The sequence below is a fragment of the Cotesia glomerata genome, linkage group LG2, assembly GCF_020080835.1.
Source record: "Cotesia glomerata isolate CgM1 linkage group LG2, MPM_Cglom_v2.3, whole genome shotgun sequence".
Lineage (NCBI taxonomy): Eukaryota > Metazoa > Arthropoda > Insecta > Hymenoptera > Braconidae > Cotesia > Cotesia glomerata.
Genome location: NC_058159.1, coordinates 12,552,853 through 12,576,425, shown reverse-complemented (window position 1 = coordinate 12,576,425; position 23,573 = coordinate 12,552,853). Strand labels below are relative to the sequence as shown.

The window sequence follows — 23,573 nt, the reverse complement described above, 5'->3', positions numbered from 1 at the left end:
AAAATAAATTTTCTAAAAATATATTTATCACTGCCCGCCCATAAATATGACTGTTCTATCAGGAGAGGAATGATTTAAATTAATAAAAAATCATTTATTTAATAACTTAGTTTTATTAGAACATATTAAAACTCGAGAAGTGATTGACAATAGCTGTGCTTATTCTTCATGGGAGAAATTTTCAAGAAAATGTATATTCTCACTTGAAAACAGCGGCACACCAGGACTATTAGTATTCTGAACGGCGATCCATTATTGGCAGGATGCGAAGTATATGGTGGGGAGGGCTGGCGTTGATTACCACTTTTTACGTGTAAATCTAGTAAATCTTATGGGAACAGCATGATTTAACGCTAATGGCGACCGCTGGAACTAAATTACTCTGTTTGATTTAACATAGGAAAAGCATGAAAAATGAGGACAGCACTATCGTGCACCTAGACAATAAACGGTAACCAGTAGGTATATCAGTAGTTTGTTATGAAGGAACCTTAAAATATTTTATCGTGGTCACAGTGCATATTGTGAAATACGCCCTATAACCTTGAAATTATAATAACTAACACCGAATATACAAACTTTTTGTACCAGTTGGCCGTGTATTATCAGCACGTCTGTTATTGGCGCGTCGCACAGAGCCACCAGTGTGTAGGTTGAAACCAAGTTCTTTCCGGTTCCCGCCAAATAAGTGTGTTTTATGGTGACTCTCTCAATCTTGTCATACGTGAATATTTAAGTAAAGTTTTTACTAAAATTAAATATTTTTTTACATGAAAATTTTGTAATTGATAAAAAAAAATGACTCTCAAAGGCACTGGCAAGCTGCATGTTATCAAAAGAGGTGAATGTTATTGAATTATAATTTTATATATAGTGTCTATGTGAACACTCTTATAACTCAATCATGCAATTTTAGTTCATTTAATTAATTTTACGCATAAATATTTATAATTACTATCTATTTCAGATGGACGTGAAGAAAAAGTTCACTATGATAAAATTTCGGCACGTGTGAAAAAGCTTTGTTACGGCTTGGATATGGATTACATCGATCCACCGGCAATAACATACAAAGTCATGCATGGTATATATCCTGGTGTAACAACTGTAGAGCTTGATAATTTAGCAGCTGAAACAGCAGCAACCATGACTACTCAACATGCTGATTATGCTATTTTAGCTGCAAGAATAGCTGTTTCTAATCTACACAAAGAAACTAAAAAGAATTTCAGTGAGGTAATTAATGATTTATACAATGCAGTAAATCCTGTAACAAATGAAAAAATATCTTTGATCAGTCAACATCATCATGATATAATTCAGAAGCACTCTCGAGCCTTAGATTCTGCCATTATTTATGATAGAGATTACAATTACAATTATTTTGGCTTTAAAACTTTGGAAAGAAGTTATTTGCTGAAAATAAATGGCAAGATCGTAGAAAGACCTCAACACATGGTGATGCGCGTCGCTGTTGGTATTCATGAAGACAACATCGATCGAGTGATTGAAACATACAATTATATGTCTGAAAAATATTTCACTCATGCATCACCGACGCTTTTTTCTGCATGTACTAAGAGACAACAAATGTCGAGTTGTTTTTTGCTCACAATGATTGAAGACAGTATTCAAGGAATTTATGATACGATGAAGAGATGTGCTTTAATCAGTAAAACGGCTGGTGGAATTGGGTTGAGTGCGCATAATATCAGAGCTGCAGGAACTAGAATAAAAAGTAACAATGGAATTTCAAATGGTCTTATTCCGATTCTTCGAGTTTTCAATAATACAGCAAGATATGTCGATCAAGGTGGTAATAAAAGACCTGGAGCATTTGCAATCTACTTAGAACCTTGGCATGCAGATATATTTGAATTTCTAGATCTGAGAAAAAATACAGGCAAAGATGAACATCGCGCTCGTGATTTATTCTATGCACTATGGATTCCGGATTTATTTATGAGTCGCTCAAAAAATGATGATGTATGGAGTTTAATGTGTCCGAATTTATCACCTGGGCTAGACGAATGCTGGGGTGAAGAATTTGAAGCATTATATACTAAATATGAGAATGAAGGTCGTTATGTACGTCAAATTCCAGCTCGAGAGTTGTGGACTGCTATTTTGAAATCACAAGTTGAAACTGGTACACCATATATGGTTTATAAAGACCACTGCAATCGTAAATCCAATCAACAAAATTTGGGCACCATCAAAAGTAGTAATCTTTGTACTGAAATAGTCCAGTATACAAGTCCTGATGAAATAGCAGTTTGTAATTTGGCTTCAATTGCAGTTAACATGTTTGTTAATACTGAAACTAAAACTTATGACTTTGAAAAACTTAAATTAGTTACCAATATTGTAACAAAAAACTTAGATAAAGTTATTGATGTTAATTATTACCCAGTTCCCGAAGCAGAAAAATCAAATTTGAAACATCGACCTATGGGCATTGGTGTTCAAGGTCTTGCTGATGCTTTTTTGTTATTGAGGTATCCATTTGAAAGCGAAGAAGCTCAAAAACTCAACATTCAAATTTTTGAAACTCTATACTATGGAGCTTTAGAAGCAAGTTGTGAATTGGCTCAGGAGAAAGGAGTTTATGAAACTTATCATGGTTCGCCTGTAAGCAAAGGTATCCTTCAGTACGACATGTGGAATGTTACACCAACTGATCTTTGGGATTGGGAGAAATTGAAGAAAAAAATTTCTGAATTTGGTATCAGAAATTCACTTCTTATAGCACCGATGCCAACAGCTTCAACAGCACAAATTTTAGGAAATAATGAATCTACAGAGCCGTATACCACCAATGTTTATGCCCGAAGAGTATTATCTGGTGAATTTCAGATTGTTAATCCTCATTTGTTGAAAGATTTAAGTGAACGTGATCTTTGGGATGAAAAAATGAAAAATGAAATTATCGCCAATAATGGTTCTGTACAAAATATCAAAAGTTTTCCAGATGAACTAAAACCTTTATATAAAACTGTTTGGGAAATATCACAGAAGACTATCTTAAAAATGGCGGCAGATCGAGGACCATTCATTGATCAATCACAATCACTTAATGTTCATATTGCTCAACCGTCTGTTGGCGTATTAACTTCAATGCACTTTTACGGATGGAGTATTGGTTTGAAAACCGGAATGTATTACTTGAGAACCAAACCAGCTGCTAATGCTATTCAATTTACTGTTGATAAACGAAAATTATCCACTTGGGAAGAGAAAAAATATACAAACGGTGTTATTAAAAATAATATTGATGAAACTAATGTCATTTCTTGTTCTCGAGGAGCTGATTGTACGAGTTGCAGCGGATAAAATTGTGAATATTTAAAAAAAAAAAAAAGTTATATGAATGTTATTCTGAATTTAACAACCAACTTTTCATTAAAATTCATTTTTATATGTAATTTTTACTACAATATTCAATATACATCCATTCATTTTATATGCGAATGTTAAGGTCACATAGTAATATCTAAAATTCTTTTCTTTTCTTTTCACAATTAAAATAAAATACATTTCACATCTATTATCACTGTTTTTTATTAGTTCCCGCAAAGAAAATTTTTATTTATAATAAAATAAAAAAATTTTTATTTTGAGATATCAGTGATATTGTTTTGAAATCAGTTCTTAAAAGTTTAATACTTGTGTCATAAACAGTTCAATCTAATTTTCTATTTAAAAAATTAAATTATAAAGAAATGAGCAATTGTATGAATTTTGTTTTTAGAAAAAAATTATTCAACAACAGCATTGATATAAACTTTTAGAATTTTTTATTTTATATTGACTATTTTATTTTTACGACTTCAAATGTGCATTATACATCTATAAAAGGACTAAAAAAAGCAATAATATGTGAATTTATACTAAATCAAATTTTAAGGTTGTTTTACTAAGTAATTCTTCGTAACGTTTACTTTTATGAATATTTCAATTTCAGATCATCAGGTTTGTATTTATTTTTTTTAACATTATCAAGTGAAAAATAATTTATTAAAGGAACGTTGTCAGAAACGATTCGGTCTTCAAAAGTCTTAAATTTTTTAAAAGTTACATATATGTTCATTAACACATTACTTATCTACGTCTAAACTTTGATTAATCTGATCAAAAATATAATATAATAAATTAATAAATTGTAAAATATAAAATTTTAATAAACAAATAACTCTGGAAAATGAATTTCGTATGCTGGTGTTGGAGTTGACTTAGGGTCAATTGCTTGAATATTTTGTTGAGATAAATTTCTTGGCTCCACCGTAAGTGAATTAAATATATCAGATAGTTTACTCTGCAATACATCGTGCTGTAAAAAGAATAATTAACTTAAAAATTAATAATAAAAATAACAAATAAATTTTTATGTCAATACCTGTGGTTGAGTTTTAAGTATGAGATCTTGAAATGAGGCATTTCTAAAGTATTCTGATAATTGTATTCTTTTCTCTTCATCCTCATTCTGGATGTTACTAGATTCAGTTAATATTTTTTTCATACTTTCAAATGTTAACTCTTCGACCATCAGTTTCTAAAGAAAAAAAAAATATAAATTTAAAACGTTATTACATTTTTAAAATAATTAAAATCTAGAACTTACTTTTTGTGTTCCTGGAGATGAACCTCCGCTATCTAGTTCTACACTTCCAGAATTGATATCCGTAATAGAAGTACGTCCAGCAGTATCAACCCAAGAATGACGATGTTGTAAAGAATTACTATTGTATTTAGAACCTTGCTGTAATTTTCCAGCATCAAAACCGGCCATTTTTAGACACTCGGTCACTATGCTTTGATCAACTAGCATAGAACTAGAAAATTTGGTGGGCAAATCATCATCATAGTCAGATTCTAGTGGTGGCAACAGATGAATTCCTTCTTTTTCACGAGCACTAATAATCTATTTGAATGTTATAAAATGTTACTTAATAGTGAATTAATAACACAAAAAATAAATTTCAGCGAAAGCAATAACAAGCGAGGTTCAATTTATCACAAAATGGTATAAAGTATGCAAACTTTAATGGAGGTTTCCAACGTGCAATAAATTGAATTGTACTTGCTGTTGCTCTCACTCCAATTTATTTTCCGTGAATGTTGACATTATAAAAAACTTAATATAAATTTGTTTTAAATCATACCTTTTCAACATAATCAATAAGATAAGTCAAACTACAGACGTGAGAGATAAGAATCAATAAGCTTACAACAATTGCATGTAAATTTAACTTCAACGTTGTACTAAGTTGACTATTAACAATAGCAAGATCTTGAAGGCTCAAAATAAGTCTTAATTGTTCTAGAACCGTTTCTTCAGAAGCCAATTCTACAATAAGAAGAGCCAATGTGGTATATATCGCTTCTATATTTTCAACGGTATTACTCGGAAGTTCAATCGATTCATAAAGTGCCAAATATATTTCTGGACCATGTTTACGGATAAATATTACATCTGGACGAGATGATTTGTTAACCACAAGATCAAGTTCTAATATATTAAGCGTGGGTTTTGTAAGCTTATTAATATTGTGATGTCTGTCAATTAATGTATGGAAAATTTTTTGAACTAAAAGTCTCATCTCAGCATCAGCTACGAGAGACATTCGTAATAAAGGCTCCAAAAAACTTGGCGGGAATGTCGTGTTCAAGTGAATTGTTTGATATTTTGTGCCAACCTAAAAGCAAATTTTATATTAGACAAAATTACCCCAGTTAGAAAATAGTTTTAAATTTGAAAGTAAGCATAAGAGAATTGTACATTAAATTAATAAAGTAAATAACTATTATTTTCTTGGAAGGAATATAAAACGGACTATAACTTTAATAATTTTTTTTAAATATTACCTTTAACAAAGATTTTAATAGTATACTTTGTAATAAGACGTCTCCTTTTCCAACAGTAATAAAACGATCTGGTTGACTACATGGAACTTTACTCATTATAAACATCATTATTTCAATTTTTTGATAATCTGGAAGATGGTTTGCGAATTCTCCAAGAGCGTTAATGAGAGCTTCTTGATAAAGCTGCTCATCATTACTAGAATACTGATTTCTTGTTACACTTATACGCAAATGAGAAAGAAGAGAATTTATTATCTCTAGTACAGATGGCCCCACACTTTCTCCTGCAGCGATGGCAATAATTTTTGACAATGTATCTGCAATACTTGTTCGAATTTTCGGTGAAGATTTTGAGTTATCATCGAGATGAGTCATTAAAGCTTCAACGACTGTATAGGAATATTGTGACTAGAAAATAAAAAAAAAAATATTAGTGCAAATAATAAAACTAAGTATTACAGATGAATCAAAACATACTTGAATAGAAAACATAATTATTCGGAATGTGTGGATTGCAAAACAATTAGGAACCCATAATTGATGGTTATCCAAGTGTCTCAATACAGGTCGAATGACACAACGGATATGACCAAAAGACGCACGACCGACAAGTTCCCGCATACATGTTTCAGCAAACTGGGGAGGATTTGACCTCTCTTCTGTGGGACTATCTGGTGTTGAATTTTCTTTCTCCACATACCTTATAATTTATAGAAAAAAATTAACTCAGTGATGATTTTTTAAATCAAAATATTTAGTTTTTTTAAACTAATATGAAGCAGCTTTCCATTAAATAATGATTCAGAAGTGGGATTTAACGTTTTTACGGCAAAAAAATATCGAAAAACAATACAATATTTGAAATATGATTTTTTTTTTTTTTTTTTTTAATTAATTTAATTTTTTTAAATCCTTTACATCTAATGTAAAAAACTTGTTGCTACTTTATTAGTCTGTGCAATAATTATTTATATTCAAGTACATGCATAAAAATGATGCTATTTAATCATTTAATTTTGTAATAAAAACTTTATATGTATATAGCCGATCGGTGTTTATTCTATCGAAATATATAAATAAATAAATAAAATTAAAGTAGTCAACAATAAATTTTTCTATTAGATTTATAGCATTTGATGTTCACAAAAATTTTTACATAAATCGAGTAATTTCTAGTATTTTAATTTCTTTTTTTTTACGTTTAAAAACAAGCAGTTTAAAAAGAACAAATTTTAAAATATCAATTCTTTTTATTTTCTAAAAAAATTTTTTAAATCGCAAGAATAACAAGAATTTCAAAATAGTGAAAATCACGTTTTCAGTCATTTCATTGATGTATAACTTTTGATTGAAAAGAGATAGCTAATTTTTGATTTGTGTGATAGCCCGTGAAATTGCCTTTAATTTGACGTGTATAACATTGATTTTTCGTCAATTTTTAGTTATTTTATGAAAGTTAAGAGATCTATTGAATCATTTTCAGGCAATGTGTAGTTCAATCGACTTACGAATGGTATTTTATCAAGAATTCTCAACGGATCCTAATGAAATTTGGTACACGGATTCCTTGGACAATCAGCTCGCATGAGTCCTAAGAATTCCAAGTAGCTTTTCAAAATTATCAAAATAATGAAAATCATGTTTTTTGTGGCTTTATTGATGAATAACTTTCAATTAAAAAAAGATAGCTAATTTTCAAAAAATCCATGTGGAAGCTCATCAAATTGCCTTTGATTTAATGTACATAACATCGACTTTTTAGACAGATTTTACTCATTTTCGAACTAGTCCAAGATAATTATCCAAACAGTAAATACACCAAGAAAACTTTTGCAGAACTTTTTAATAGTAATTAAGTTAGTACTTCCACGAAAAGCATATTTCAAGAAACTTATGGAATTTTTTTTATCGAAAGATGAATATGTTAATAATTCACCACCAAAATTTCAGATCAATTCACCGCACCGTTTTTGAGTAATTAATTTTCGAAATTGCATCTTTTACACGTAGAAGTATAGAGATGATAAACTTAGTATGAAATCTTCCGTTCCACTCGAGTGATGCAAATAGATTTCATACTAACTTTACCATCTCTCTATACCTCTACGTATAAAAGATGCAATTTCGAAAAGTAATTACTCAAAAACGGTAAGGTGAATTGATCTGAAATTTTGGTGGTGAATTATTAATATATTTATCTTTCGATAAGAAAAATTCCATAAGTTTCTTGAAATATGCTTTTCGTGGAGATACTACCTTAACTTAAAAATTTGATTTTTAACAAATTAAAATAGCGAAAATAAAGAGAATGTTATATCAAATGAAATCTACCTTCCGTTTTGGGTGAGGCCCAATGGCATTATTTTTACAATAAACATTAATATTATTTTTTTAATTTGCCCATGAATAAGAAGCCATAAAATAGCTAAAAAGAAAATTAGCCTTTTAGCCGGTTAGCCGTTAGCTAATTTAGTTAACAGGTTAAATTAGCTAAGCTGATCCGTTAGTCAGCTAATTAACTTAGCCAACTTTTCTAGCCGGCTTAATCGGCTAAATTGTACAGCCTTAAAAGAAAGTTTTGTCTTCAATTATGTGCTCTTGGTAGAAAATTGCTCTGTTTTTTGGTTTAAAAAAAAATTACTCTTAGATTAATATAAAATTTCTTGCACGAAGAATCGGGAACTAGAGAAAAATTTTTAGAGCCAAACAACATTTCTCGAGTTAAGATATTCACTTTTTCTGTGTAGTTGTTTAGATTCTACAATGGCCGTATTAATCTGATCATTATTTGTTGGATCAAATGCTTTTTAAGTATAAAATTAATAAAAAAATTAATTTACCTTGCAGTTTGCATATTATATAAGAGTGATGGAACAATTTTATCCATGTGCACTGATTCCCAAATATTTTCTACTAAATCATCAGAAAGGGTTTTCCTCACGACACCTTGCAACCCTTGAATACCGGCAAGTCGAATCTGTTTACGAGTTTCCAGATTGTCGTTGTTGGCGTGACACATGGCAGAGTACTTTGATACAAAGAAATCGTAACGTGTGTGATAAGATGGCGTGTCCTCCTCGATGTTGGCAAAGCGGACAAACTGGCGGAGGAAAGCATTTTGTTCAACTAAATTGAATAATTTAATAGTTTAGGTTTTTACATGATCAGTTAACTCTTGAATAACATAACGTTGAATAATAATTTCAAGTAAGGAACTACTAATGTATTGACATCAATAAGTATCAAATAAAAAGAAAAAACAAAAATTTACCGATTGTGTAGCCAAAATTTGTAGTTGAGGATCTGTGGATTCTAAAAGTTTTTGAATCATTTTCAAAAAGCTTTCAACAAAAAGATTCAAAGTTTGTGCATGACAAGCAAGTAGAAGCTGATCCATTGCTTCCATAGCAATAATAACGAATCCATTTCGTCGTCTATAAATATCTCTTGAAGCTCGTTGAAATAAATACTCTCCGATTCTATCCAATTTTTCTGGGCTACTCAATGAGTAGAATGTTAATTTCTCCATATTATTTTTGACAAGCCCCTCCTAACAAAAAAGAAATATTGAAAAAACAACGAAAAATAATTTTTAATTAAGCTTAAGGACAAGTTGTATGAATTAGCTTGCTGCTTACCTGCGGATTTATTGGAAAAATGTTATCAACTAGTCTTTTGTACCTTGGTCGTAAAGCTGAACAACACCAACAACAACCTAATAAGTATAAAAAAATTTTTTTTAATTTTTTGATGTGACTGTAACTAAACGTACACAAGATTTTGAAAGCAGTTCGTCTAAATTTTTAAATCATACGTGAAGTAAGATAATACAATACGTTTTTAATTTAAATGAGCCATTTTTTCAATGATGGCAACGCAAATGTATTTAGATGAAACGACTCACAAATAAAAAAAGCGTGTAAAAACGATTTATCGCATCAAATAATCTAAACTTTTGTTTTAAAAGAGAAGAATTATGGAAATTGTGTGCTTCGTCTTAGTCATAAATAATTAAAACTCCTTACCCTGATTAACACATGTATATATCAATCAGGTCAAATCATTTTAAATTGTTTTTAGTTATTTCAAATTAGATTTCTTAATCAGGGTAAGTTGTAAACTGTTAAAATAAAAACCATAAATTGATAAATAATGAGCGATAACCATAACAATCATTAATATAGTAGTATCAAGGATTTATAATGTGCAGGCAATTCAAGCCCTTTTACACTCTGAGCTAGCCTACTCTTTTTGCTTAGTTACTATCTTTTTGTTGCGGCTGTGGGACTGGCTTGTGCTTTCTGTACCACATCAACTCTGTTTCTTCACCTCTTCCTAGGCCCTTAAGACAGTGGCATGGGGAAACTACAGAGAAAACCCATATCAATACAGTCGGAGCAGGGCTAAGCTCACGGTAATCGATAAGAATCTTCTTTATCGATTATCGGAACGTTAGTCCCCTCTCCTAGTGCACAGAGATCTACGCGCTAGCCAACGCTGACCCGGCGGTCACCCATCCAAGTACTGACCACAGTAAATGCTGCTTAGCTTGGGTGATCGCCAGACGCGTGACTATCTCTACCGCTTAGCAACCATTAATATTTTTGTTTAACTGAGTATAATTCTTAATGAGAATAAAAAAGCACTTCTTTGAATTTATGTGAAAAAATAATTGTAGTAATTATTATTAATAATAAAATGAATATAAAGTTATAACATATATATGTTATATCACTAAATTCAGATTGTAATGCTGAAACACGTTTGGAATATTGGAAAGATTCATATTGACAAAAGTATATTTTACAATGATTTCAAAAATTTTTCAAAATGATATTGTTCTATAAGGTAAAAGCCCCAATAGATGATCACATACCAGTATATGATCACTCCATGTATTTGTATATCTATATTCACAAATATAGGTATACAAATACACGGAGTGATCATATACTGGTACATGATCATCTATTGGGGCTTTTACCTTAATATATAGCAAATTGTACGAACTGCCCTGAATAAAAAAAAGTATTGAGACAAAGAAAAAAGTATTGAAAAGTATTAGATTGATTAGAAAACTAATACTTTTCAATACTTCTTTCTTTGTCTCAATACTTTTTTTTTTATCAGGGTGTAATATGAAATATTGAAAGATGGAAAAATAATAATTATAAATATTAATTTATGTGGCCATAGATTTATGATATAACTGTATAATTGAACGAATGAAGAGGTGTTCATGTAAAAAAAATCAAATATATAAGATTTTTATTAAAACTAGAATATATTAACAGAAAAATTAAATTGATTCAAAAATAAATTTTCAATAAAGGAACTTATTTTGAAGATCGTGTACTTGAATTAAGTATAAACAGTCTTGAACTAAGAAATAAAATTATGTAAGAAATAAAACTATAACAATACTGTATTGTAAAACAAGAATTTGTCATACAAATAAAGAACCTATACTATTTTAATTATCGCTTCTTCGTGTCATATTTCAGAACCCTATTCGTGACGTAGCTCGCTACCATTCTGCTAAGGTATCCTGGTACGTTTTTTTCTTCTAGAGCCCGCAAAATGCAGTCCCAGTTAGCGGAGTTGAAGGCATTCTTGATGTCCAAAGCAGCCACCAAACAGTATTTCTTCTTTCCAACCATCCATCTCGTTCCGGCGATTGCATCCTTGGCTGTATCAACAACCAATTTGATCGCATCCAGAGTTGACCGTCCTTTTCGGAAACCAAACTGGTTCTCTGCCAGGAGTGGATCGACTACAGCCTCTATTCTCTGATGAATTATGCGCTCGAATATCTTGCCGGCCGTGTCTAACATCAAAGTGGTCGGTAGGATGACGGTTCTTCGGCGGCTTTTTCCCCTTCGGAAGTAGCACTAGCCATTGCTGTTTCCACTTCTGGGGAAAAGTCCCTTCCTTCAGGCATGTATCGTAAACGTCCAGGAATAATGCCGGTGCTGCCCTAAGGATTGATTTCAGGGCAATACTAGGGATTCCGTCCAATCCCGGCACCTTATTATTCTCTACTCGATTGCCTGCCTCTATCAACTCGTCCAACGTGATAGTTGGGATGTCTTCAGGGTTGAGCTGCTCCAACTTGTAGGTGAATACCGGCTGTTGGGAAAACAGCACAGTAATAATCTTCTCTAGGAGCTGTAGACACGTAGGTGATGGCATTGGCTGGCATTTCAGGTGGGTCATAACCACCTTATACGGTCTGCCCCATGGATCTTTCTCTACTTCTGCGACCAGTTCCTTCCAGCAGCGTCTTTTGCTTTCTTTAATGGCTCTGTTTAGTTCTCGACGGGCCTTTTTATATTCTGCCAACAGCTCTGCGGAGTTAGGTCGTCTGTAGCCACGCTGAGACTTTCTTCTTTTTTTAATACACTCTGAACATAGAATGCTAATGTGATCGTTCTACCAGTGCACCGAAGGTTTTGTATTCATGCCACGTTTCCGAGACATACTGGCGTCGCAAGCCTGGGTGATTCTTCTCATTAGGTCCTTGGTCTTCTCTTCAGCAGTTTCTACGATGATCGGATCGCACTCTAGGGCTACTACTAAAGCAGTGAGGTCGAGAGATTTAACTTTCCACCCAACCGCGCTGGCAATCCTGTTGACTCTTGTTAGATTCTGGCCAGTTGATATTTCCCATAGTATCGCACTATGGTCACTGGCTGTGTAGATGTTCAATACTTTCCAAGAAAAACCTCTTCGAGCTAAGCAACTGCTGACAAATGTAAGGTCGACAATTGAGTTTGCCTCTCCCTTAGTATACGATGGCGTGCCACCGGTGTTAAGAAGGATCAAGTCCAGTGTGGCAATTGCCTCGAGAAGTGCTTTTCCACGTGTATAAGTGAACTTGCTGCCCCAGTCTGCTGCCCAGGAATTAAAGTCACCAGCTATTGCCACGGGAAAGTGTTTTCTTGCGGCCTCAGTTAGCCGATCAAGGAGGTCTTCAAACTGTTCATTAGAGAGACTAGGTGGTGCATAGCAACTGTAGAAGCGGAGGCCATCTACCCATGCTGCTACAAAGCCGGCTTCTTTGTTGTTGACTGTTCTCTGAAAAGGACATTTACCGCAGAACCAGATGACGGCTTTGTTAGTGCTGTCGGATTCCCAGGGTTGGTTACTCAAATGTCTATAAGGCTCACTTATAAGTGCTACGTCTGCCTCTAATTCGCGCACAGTTTGCATGAACAGGTCGTGCGTAGCCTCACAATGATTGAAGTTGAGCTGCGATATCTTCATGTTCGTGGCTTCGTCATCTTCTGGAGTGCTTCTTGGAAGACGGGGCATTTGTTCGTGCCTGCATGGTGAGCCGCCTTTTCTACGCCGTGCCGTTCAACGCACAGTGCACATTTAGCTGGATTTTTACAATCAGCAATTTTGTGTCCTTCTTTTCCGCACCTTATGCAGTGCTTAGACCGGTCGACTTCGCTTTTGCACTGAGATCTGAAGTGCCCAAAGTGCCAGCATTTGAAGCATTGTATGGGTCTCTTCGTTGCTCTCATTCGGCAATTGACCCAGCCGATCCTTATTTTGCAGTTTCCTTCCAGTAACTTTTGTGCTGCAGCTGCTGGTAGTGACACTGTGGCTGTCTGCGTACCCCTAAAGGCTTTACGGATCTTGATTGCCTCTAGTGGGATTTCACAACTTTCTCCAGCCTCCCTCTTTAGAGCGGTCTGAATATGCTCTTTCGTCGTGTCGTCATCGACATCTCGGATCTCGATGGTCTCCTGTGGCCCTTTGCAGATCACTTTGACCTCCTCCTTAAGGATGTCCGCGATCGTCTTTTGCAGGGCTTGCCCTTTGTCAGTGCTCTTCCTCGAAATCTTAATCAACAAGTCGCCACTTCTGGTCTTGCTGATCTTATCCACAGTTGAACGAACCTGCTCATCTGGGACGTCCTGTTTTATGTGACGCAGAATCTCGGCATACTTTGTTTTCTCGGCCGGGCGGATGATCAGTGCGTCAGGTCTAATCCATTTGCGTGGTTTTTTTCGCTTAGGCTCTGGCCTGGGCTCCTTCGGCGGCTGCTTTGAGACTTGCTCTCTAGCTAGCTTCCTCTTCTCCTTCTTAGACTGTACTTTTTCCCAATTAGACGCCTTCTTAGGTTCGTCACTCTGCTCTGCTATTCGTTGCGGAGGGCTTTTTTTCAAGTCCTTCTTTTTTGTGACTGTCGATTAGTTCTGGCGAATTTCGGTCCTTTCTCTTTCCAGGCCTTGTGTCAGTTTCACCTTTGTCCTCAGCAGCAGATTCGCCGTCACTATCGGCTCCAGTGTCCATTGCTTCTTTATTCTCAACTTCACTTTGAATGCGTCGTCGTGATGACTGCCATTCCTCGTCCAGTTTCTTGAATCTTCCAAGAGCATTGACTACACCGGTTGTTTTGGTCTTTATCTCCTTGTGGATATTGACCTTTGTTTGGACAAACTCTTGCAGCTCAATGGTCAGCTTTTCAAGGCGATCTAGCGCTTGCGTTCTCTTCATTTCAGCGCTTGCTTCAATCGCTGCTTGTTGGGCATGAAGCCCGTTTTCACTTTTGTTCATTTCCTGTAAATTACTCATACTTTTTGATTTACCAGCGCATCGTACGGAGTAGAGCGGGTTGTCATAACTAGGCACGGGTGTACCCTCGGAGATAGTACTCCTACCCCAGTTCCCTGAGGCCTAGTCGACACTTAGTCAGTCCCGGAATACACGAACGGACTAGACTCGCTCGGGGCGGTGAAGATTACGATCTCTAACACTCACTGCGTACTTCCTGATCAAGACCCGAAGTGACTGGCTCCTGATCCACTGCTGCAACTTACACTTCAGCAGAGCAAGCTCACATCAGCCGTGGCCCGCATCGTCGGAAATAATCGACACGGGTTCCGGACACTCCCAGTGAGTTACAACAGGGAACGATCGTCTTGCTAGGTCAGTTAGTGTGACCAACCCATTAAAGGGGTGGAGTTTTGTCCACGGGAGCATATTTTATTTGGATCCTACCCTCTGTACCTCATCAACTAAGAGACCTAGTGTCATTCAAGGACAGCGAGCGTTCTCCCATCCGCTACGGGGAGACGCGCCTGGTAGCAGTTTCTCCTCTGCCGCAGGTGTGTGTGTGTGTGTGTAAACCTCTCATAACTTTTGAACGGCTTGACCGATTTCATCGCGGTTGCTGCCATTCGAAAGGGCTGGACTGAACTTGGATTTGGAATACAGTTTGGACCGATTCGGACCGGTAGATTTTAAGAAATCTCGAAAAAACTTCGAAGAAAAATTTTTTTAAATGTGGTTTTTTTTAATATCTCTTAAATGGCTTAACCGATAAATTCTTAAGACTCATCAGATCTTAACATCGAAAAACCACGTCGATCGCCACCAACCCGGTCAAAATCGGTTGACTCGTTCGTGAGTTATCGTTGACGAAAAAAATCGAAAAAAAGTTTTTTTTTTTAATTACATCAAAATTTCCGGTCTCATCAATTTGTGTATGGAAGTATATTCTAGAATTTAAAAAACTGCGTCGAATGCCGCCAACCGCGTGAAAATCGGTTCATTTATTCAAAAGTTATTGCGGTTTGAAAATTCAAGAAATAGTGTTTTGGTCAACTTCTATCAGATTTTTGAGCTTGGAGAGCTCAAACAACACAAAAATTATATTTTGAGCTCGAAGAGCTCAAAAACGTAATAAGTGAAATTTTGAGCGCTTAAGTATGGAATGAGCGGGAAGTTGCAGGGATGGCCTTCAGGGTCCACCGTTTTTCTAATTTTTTTTTATTTGTAATATTTTATGATTAGAGTTGAATTTAGTCTTTGCATTATTTCAAATTCTTATATTTTAAGGGCGGTATTTTTTTAATTTAGATAATTTTACAAATATCATAATTTACGATTTTCGAAATTAAGAGTTTGGAAACGGCCAAATTCAGAAGTGGCCAAAAAACTCTGAACATAGAAACCTACTCGAATTAATGCACGCGACTGTAATTAGGTTTTCAAGTTTAGGGATGAATCTTCATCTGTGAATTTGTTGGCGGTTTTTAAACTCTAAATTAGGAAAATCCTAAATGTTTCCGTTTGTAAAATTAACTAAACATAAATATCAACATCACTAAAATGAGAAAAATAATTGATGCTTGTAGTAAAGAGAATAAATTAACATTATTTCAAATCAAATTTTAGACAAAGGAAAATCTTAACAATCAAAAGGAACGTTGTATTTAAAATAAGATTAGTATAAATATTAATAATCATAAAATTAGTGACTTCCGAATTTGGTCTGAAATGAATGCCCTACGTTCTTGGCTCTCGTCATCTAATGGTTATCAAACAAAAATATGTCTAGACCATAATATGTCTTTAAGGTAACATATATATATATAACCCAAAAACATTATTTACTCGAAATTTGATAAATCACAGAGTCTAAATTGGGAAAAATGCAATTATTTTTTGTTCTACTGTACCCAAACATGCTTAGGACTAAAAAAAACTGGAAATAAAGTTTAAAACATTTCTCCATTCATAAAAACTCAAGTTTGCACGAATTTCCTCAAAACTTATAAATTAAATTGAAAGTGTTCGAATCATTAATCAAAAACTGTTAAAATTAGTGTGCATTGAAGTTTGACGATGAATATGGCTGATTCTCTGTAAGGGCGTCCTAAATCTGTACAAAATTGTCCGACCAAATTATTTTTGACTTTATTAGAAAAAAAATTAATAAGAGCTACAAAACTATCAGCTTAATTACCCTGAATAAAAAAAAGTAACCTGATAAAAAAAAAGTATTGAGACAAAGAAAAAAGTATTGAAAAGTATTGGTTTTCTAGTCAATTCAATACTTTTCAATACTTTTTTCTTTGTCTCAATACTTTTTTTTATTCAGGGTATTGAGACAAAGAAAAAAGTATTGTAAAGTATTGGATTGACTAGAAAACCAATATTTTCAATACTTTTTTCTTTGTCTCAATACTTTTTTTTTTATCAGGGTATAATAAATAAACAGCCGAATTAATTTTTGCTCTTTTCGATATTTGTGTATCTTTTGCCATATAACATGACAGGGGACTGATTGCCAGGGGACTGATTTTTTTTTATCAAATTGAGAAAAATCAAGCAAACTATTTCAATGCATTCAACTTTTAGAAGTTCTCAATGAATGTTTACATTAATTAGAATAATATTAAGACTTATGGATCCAATTTTATAAATAAATTATAAATAAAAATAGCTGCCAGGGGACTGAGTTTTGAAGTGGCCCAGACAAATATTTCCAGCACAAACGGTGCTTTGACACTAAATAAAATGCCGATAAAACGCTAACAGCCCTATGGTTATTAACTCAAGGCTAGTTAGATCCTTATAAACCTTACAAAAGGTAAAATAACACGCTGGATTTTTTTTTGGCTTTGACTTCTGGCAGGGGACTGATTTTAAAATGCCCGGGACAAACTTTGGTTTAATGAATTTAATGGAACAAATTAATTTTCGGTACTTTTTATTGAAGAAGATTGTTAGTTAACTAATTAAGTTTATAAACATTATGAACCAAATTATATATTATTGACGAATAACTTAAAATTTAATCTTAAAGTTCTAATTTTGGGAATGGGACAGCCCAGGGGACTGACATTTCGGTGGTTTAAGAATTTATAGCAAAAAAACCAAAATTTATTCCATTTTAGTTTTCAATGCTCCAAATAGAAATGTTTTTTTACTTTCGTAATAAATTTTTTTTAGTAACAAAATAACAATTTTACTAATAAAAAGATGCCTGGGACAGCAAAAAACATCCTTACAGAGAATCACCCATATCTTTAAAACGGTTAATTCAAGCAACTAACTAAAGAGACCATTTTTGTAGAGCAGTAAATTTCCTATGAAATGATGAGATGCGCGCATATCATAATAATTTTTTTTTAACGAGTTACAAAATTCATAAGAAAAACGAAAACTGTCTGAAAAAATAATCAAACTTCAACCTTCAATAACTTTTGAACGGTGAGGTTGACGAAAAAATTGTAAGAGACCTTTTTTGTTGGAAATTCAATTTCCTACAAATATATGACGAGATTTTTTTTTTTCAAATAGTAAATACCAAGATATAAATTTTCTCTCTAATAATAAAAAAAAAATAAATAACTGAGGGACGGAAAACTTTCCTATTAAAATTAAGAGCTCATACTTGGAGAGAATTTTTTTGAGGTGTCTACCAACCTATTTTTAGAGGATAAAGTTAAAAAAAAAAAATAGTCGATTTTTTTAGCCCACCCTAGTATGTATATAATATTGTAATGGCAACATATCAGTCTGCTGTGGGTAAAATTTAGTCAGCTGGCTTATTCTAAAAATGTACAAGTATATTATTTTATTAGGAAAAAAAAATTACTGCTCCCTAGCAAAAAACAAGAAGAAATGTTATAGAAATCAGCAGAAATCTGACAATTATTTGCAACTATTTAAACATAGATTAGAATTAGAAGATACTTTTAAATGTACAATCACTTTTCTGAATTTCCTACTTATAGATTGTTTTTTTTTTTTTAATATTTTTATGATAATTTATTTATTTAAAAAATTCGAAAATCTGTGAAATGTCTGATAATTTCATTACTACGATCAAGAGCCTATTAATATTTTAATATTTCAGGTTTAAATATTAAATAAGTACTATTTTGTAAATTTATATTTTATTTTCCAAATAACATGGACCGTATTCTTCCTAAATTTTCAACTTTGTAATTTGTCATGATATTGACGTCAGTAGATATATCTAAATATTTTTTCGGTTTATTAAAAAAGTGATTATAACTAAGAAAACATTAGCATTAAACAATACTGATGGGTTTTTATAATTTACACATGTGAAATTAAAAAAGAATATTTTTTATAACAATTTATGTATTTATCAAATCTTAAAAATTCTCAAATATTTATTAATTTCGGTATCACAACGTGGGAAAAGATTCATGTACATAAATGTCTAATCATATTTTTGTATCGATTTATTTAGGGTGGCGATTGACCTGAAAAACCTGAAAATAATGTCAGGGAATTTGAAATTTCTGGAATAGTCAGTGAAAAGTCAGGGAGTTTTAACTTGGGTCAGGGAAATTTCTAGTTTATTTTTAAAAATAAATTAGAATGCTGTAGAAATAATAAATTATTTCTATAGCATTCTAAAAATCGTACTGTTGATAATGTTTAATATTCATTGATGTTATTTAATTTCTTAATTTATATTTCTTCTTTTTTGTGACCAATAATATTAAAAACACTAAATGTATGGATAATTAATAATAAAAAAGAAGTATAACTTCTCAATGATTAATGATAATATTAATATTAATTATTGTATTTTCAAAAGTTATAAACATTTAATCGAAAGAAACTGATCTTTTTTAAATAGTTGAAAATCTGCAAAAAAGTATAACATCATTTATAGTTCCAAATTTTTACTCAATTCTGGAAATTAGATATGAATTCTAGCATACAAAAATGATTTTTAAAATAATTTGCAATTATAACGAATATTTGAATAACCATTATTTCTTTGTGGGTTCTGGAATTTTATTTTTGGTCAGGGAAAAGTCATGGAAAAGTCAGGGAATTTTGAAATTAGTGTTCAGTCATCACCCTGAACGGTTTATTAGTGAATTTTTTATTATTCATTAGACATTCATTCATTCAAGTTAAAAATTATAATTATATCAAATTTTATGATTTAATTACGCCCACAGTCAAGTTGATATTTAAAACATGTAATCCCACCCAAGTGACAAGCATTATTAATAACTGATGCGCAAAAAGATAATTATTACTTATTCATAATTAAAATGATTGTCACCCAATTACCTAACATATTTTGGATGTGTGATACAAATGTAGAAAGCTGAAATCTATTATCAACTTAAATTTTATTGTATTAGTATATAATTATTGAAGGTAATTGCACTTATTCAAATAAAACTCGATCTTAATACTGGTAATTAAATAAAGCGATTATGTTACATAACATGTATCAGTTGTAACACATTTTATTAAACAGATACACTTATCAGATACACTTATTAACACAAACAAAAATAAGAATGCAGAAAAAAACTGAACTAATCTGAACTGACGTAAGGAAATACTGAAAACATTGGAGTAACCTGAATATCTGGGTATTATATCAAATACACGTTCCTATACTTAAAAACTAAAAATCTATAGATTTATATATAGATATAGAGACCTGTTATGCTTCCATCTAGTGGATGTTATTTTTATTTATTGATAACTTTACTTATTGTAGTTCTTTCGCCCGGGAGTATTAAAATACTCGGTTTCAGCGCGGGAAAGGAATCATTTTAAATAAAAGAATTCTATTTAGACGTCATTTAATTTTGATCAAAATTATTTAATAGGTTTCAATTTATTATTCAAGTTGACAAAATATTAAAAAGCTTAAAAATATAAAATTGAGGTTTACAACGACGTGATCTTAGCAATCTAAGCTATCAATGAGAAGTGACGTTACATAGTTTTTCCGATGAGCTTCAAGCTCCGTTCTTCTCCCACCATAACTCCCATACATTTATCCACTCTTGTACATATATAAATGATTTTCACACACTAATATATAATATTTTCTATTATATTCACATATATTTATTTATAAATTATATATATTGCAGTGCATTAACCCTTCAGTACCCACGTTCTTTTTAGTGTCTCACTTCCACTGCAGCGACATCCTATAAGCTGCATGTTGTTGCGTGAGAAAAATTCTTATAGCGAGGGTACTGAAGGGTTAATATTCGTATTTCGCAAATTAGATTAAGTTTATTACTATTTCTATCAATCTATAATCTGTTAAGATTATGAAATAGTTTAATTGTCAATGTAAGAGATAAATATCATTTAATAATATTATTTTATATAATCTTATTCTTTTAACATTAATTAATAATTATTTATAAGTTGGATACAGGATATAAATTGTTAATTTAATTTTTATATATTTCGTTGCAATATTATATTAAAGCAAGTTTAACAAAATATGTTATTTAATGATCTTATTTTTAGGCACATATTGGTTACGTTATTATTTAGCCGTTGAAACAAGGGATCATAGAATTTTTCTCACATGTGTCTTTTATGGCTTTTCCTCAGAATCTCAAGTACCTAAGGTTTCTCAGAACTCAACTACAATGTCCCTTTGTACTCGATAATAATTTATATTTATTTGAAACAAAATATACTCTATATAATAAATATTCCACGATACAGAACTTAAACTTTCTAATTTTGACAGTCTTCACTATTTAAATTATGAATTAATAAAATAATTTAATATAATCTAAATTACATTTAAATTTGCACTTCACTGGCTGGTAGCGTCACCTGCTGGATGCATCTAGAGGAATTACAGACCGTACATCTAGACTGTCATGCCCACTGGTGATAAGAATGTATTTACAAAGTTCGGGAAAAAATTTTAAACCTCACATACATCATATGTATGTAACATATATACTTTGCTGCTGAGAAGCATTGGATGCGTTCCGCAAAAAAATATTGATTCTTTGGTTTCCATTCATAATAATTAACGCCACCTACTAACGTACGTCTTAGATTTTAAGTGAATTTAAAAATCAAAAAAATTGTTCCTATCGTTGTTTTTTTTTTTTTTTTTTTTTTTTTTTTAATAATTTCATGTTGAGTAATACACATATATACAATTGTAAAAAAAATCAATCCAAAAATACTATATATTTAAATAATCATTCGAAATTTTTTCACTAAGTTATTTCTCATAATTTTATTGGTTTTATAAAAATAAAAATTGTCAGATATCTGTTCATTTCAGAGTATTATCTAATGTTAACAAGCATAATTAAAATTTTTAAAATTCTTTATCATTGAAAGAATAAAAAAACAATACCTTTTCATGGATAAAATTAAAAATAAATTTTTTTAAGTAGATTTGAAAAAGATAATACAAAGAAGAATTTTGAATTAATATCTAAATCCTAGACATTTTATATTTTGGCCAATAATGTATTTGTTGATCATAATGTTAATTATCATTCAACAACCTTTTGTTTCTCATCCATTATCAATGTATTACAGTGATTATAGTGATTGGAAACAACAGAATACAAAAGAAAAAAAAAAGCGATTACTTAAAAAAGTTTAAAATATTTGGCAGTAAAATAATTCAACCTGTTACCTAATAATTTTTTTGAAATTCTCAGGGCCAGTTTTTCAATCAATTAAATAAGATTTAATCCAGGATAAAATTATTATTGCCAATATACATATATTTTAACATGAGATAAAACTTTTATCCCAGATTGAAAAACTGGCACTTATTGAGAAATTAAAATTTAATTATAAAGAAGCTAGTGAAATGGATATTATAAGCGAATTGCACAAAATTTTAAAATTTTACATTTTTACATAAGTAATAACTGAAAACGTGTACCTTTTATGCTCGTCTACATATGATAGATCCTATATAATAGATATATGTAAATATATCTGTATTATTCTAGTAAATAAATGAATAAATAAATAGAACTTAGAATATAAAAATCGTTAAAAAAAGTTCGTTCATATTGTTTTAGGGCATGAAATAAATATTTTTGTTGATCGATCCATACATGGAATTGGTTATAAAATTTTTAGTTCACAACTTTTTTTTCAAATTTTTTATTTTTATTGACTAGTGTATCTTATTGGTTATTAATCGATGAGAATAAGACGCTAGGAATCTTATGCTCATCGATGATAATAAACTAATTGTTACTTCAATGTTGACATTTTTCTTTCAACAATAATTTGTAAATTTTTTTTCCTTTCGCAAGTCTACTTGTAGCCATTATACTGAATAATGTAATTTTTATTCGGTTCTGGTAGTAAATAAATACCAAAAAAAATATTACGTAACGCTGAGGGTAAATTCAGAAACATAAATCTCGAAAAAATTTTCGTTTCGACATTCTCATTCTCACTAGGATAGAAATTTACGCCTGGCCAGTAATAAGGATCGGGACGTCTCGTACATGCGCTTTTGATCGTTCGGCCATTATTTCTCAGTTTTGATGATTTTGATCTTAACGATGTGACTTATTTTTTTTTTTTTTTTTTTTACTTTTTTTTACTTTTTTTACCACAGCAAAATAATACTGCGTACATAAGCGTTAATCTAATAAAAATAAGTGACCAATTAATATAAAGGAAGATTTTAAGTTTATATTCTTTAGAGATTATTATCATGTGAAAACAACCAAAAACATACTGACCAAACTATACACAAGTTGTTATAAAATTTACTACCTACAACTAGGCAGTACTATGTATTTTCAGAATTTCAATGACATCTCATAAATTGAGAAAAAAAAAAAAATAATTATTACGGAAGGTTTATCATCGTTTGTTTAAAAATTTTTGCAAAAAGTAATTAGGCAAAAAAATTTTTGAAAATAATTTTAGTACTGTTCAACTCAACTTAAAAAAATAATTTTTTTTTACATACAAAAACCTCATTTTTACCCTTTTAGATATTACCAATTGGCTACACTATGCTATAGCCGGAAGCTCCAGCATTCATGACGAGTTTCGACGATGTACTTCCGTCTTGGAAATCAGAAAAGTTGAAAAAATTAGGGAATTTTATTTTCTAAAATCTGCGGGCACCGCGCATACAG

At 31.8% G+C, this 23,573-nt stretch overlaps 2 protein-coding genes across 4 annotated transcripts; one reads left to right on the top strand and one right to left on the bottom strand.

Annotated features, from left to right (window-relative positions):
* Positions 1 to 652: 652 nt before the first annotated feature.
* LOC123259783 (ribonucleoside-diphosphate reductase large subunit-like) lies at positions 653 to 3,547 on the top strand. Its single transcript, XM_044720470.1, has 2 exons — positions 653 to 841; positions 968 to 3,547. The coding sequence occupies exons 1-2, from the start codon at positions 799 to 801 to the stop codon at positions 3,331 to 3,333; spliced, it is 2,409 nt and encodes an 802-aa protein (XP_044576405.1). The 5' UTR covers positions 653 to 798; the 3' UTR covers positions 3,334 to 3,547.
* LOC123259784 (protein EFR3 homolog cmp44E) lies at positions 3,397 to 19,978 on the bottom strand. 3 transcript variants are annotated; one of them, XM_044720471.1, is made up of 10 exons: positions 19,732 to 19,976; positions 9,504 to 9,580; positions 9,137 to 9,415; positions 8,706 to 8,965; positions 6,343 to 6,565; positions 5,866 to 6,273; positions 5,163 to 5,696; positions 4,622 to 4,921; positions 4,397 to 4,552; positions 3,397 to 4,330 (listed from the first exon to the last, which is right to left on the bottom strand). In XM_044720471.1, exons 1-10 carry the CDS (start codon positions 19,736 to 19,738, stop codon positions 4,178 to 4,180), a joined length of 2,397 nt encoding a protein of 798 aa, XP_044576406.1. In that variant the 5' UTR covers positions 19,739 to 19,976; the 3' UTR covers positions 3,397 to 4,177. The 3 variants fall into 3 exon arrangements, with proteins under 3 accessions (XP_044576406.1, XP_044576408.1, XP_044576407.1); XM_044720472.1 differs by lacking the exon at positions 3,397 to 4,330 and having other exon boundaries at positions 4,465 to 4,552; positions 4,618 to 4,921; positions 19,732 to 19,978; XM_044720473.1 differs by lacking the exons at positions 9,504 to 9,580; positions 19,732 to 19,976 and having other exon boundaries at positions 8,706 to 8,991; positions 9,137 to 9,268.
* Positions 19,979 to 23,573: the final 3,595 nt, after the last annotated feature.

What these genes read in the sequence shown, in the direction of transcription:
- LOC123259783 (XM_044720470.1), top strand. Translation starts at nt 799, where the DNA reads ATGACTCTCAAAGGCACTGGCAAGCTGCATGTTATCAAAAGAG. An exon ending in GCTGCATGTTATCAAAAGAG is followed by an intron (nt 842 to 967) that starts GTGAATGTTATT and finishes TATCTATTTCAG; the next exon opens with ATGGACGTGAAGAAAAAGTT.
- LOC123259784 (XM_044720471.1), bottom strand. An exon ending in TTTTTCCAATAAATCCGCAG is followed by an intron (nt 9,416 to 9,503) that starts GTAAGCAGCAAG and finishes CTTTTTTGTTAG; the next exon opens with GAGGGGCTTGTCAAAAATAA. An exon ending in TATAATATGCAAACTGCAAG is followed by an intron (nt 6,566 to 8,705) that starts GTAAATTAATTT and finishes ATAAATTATAAG; the next exon opens with GTATGTGGAGAAAGAAAATT.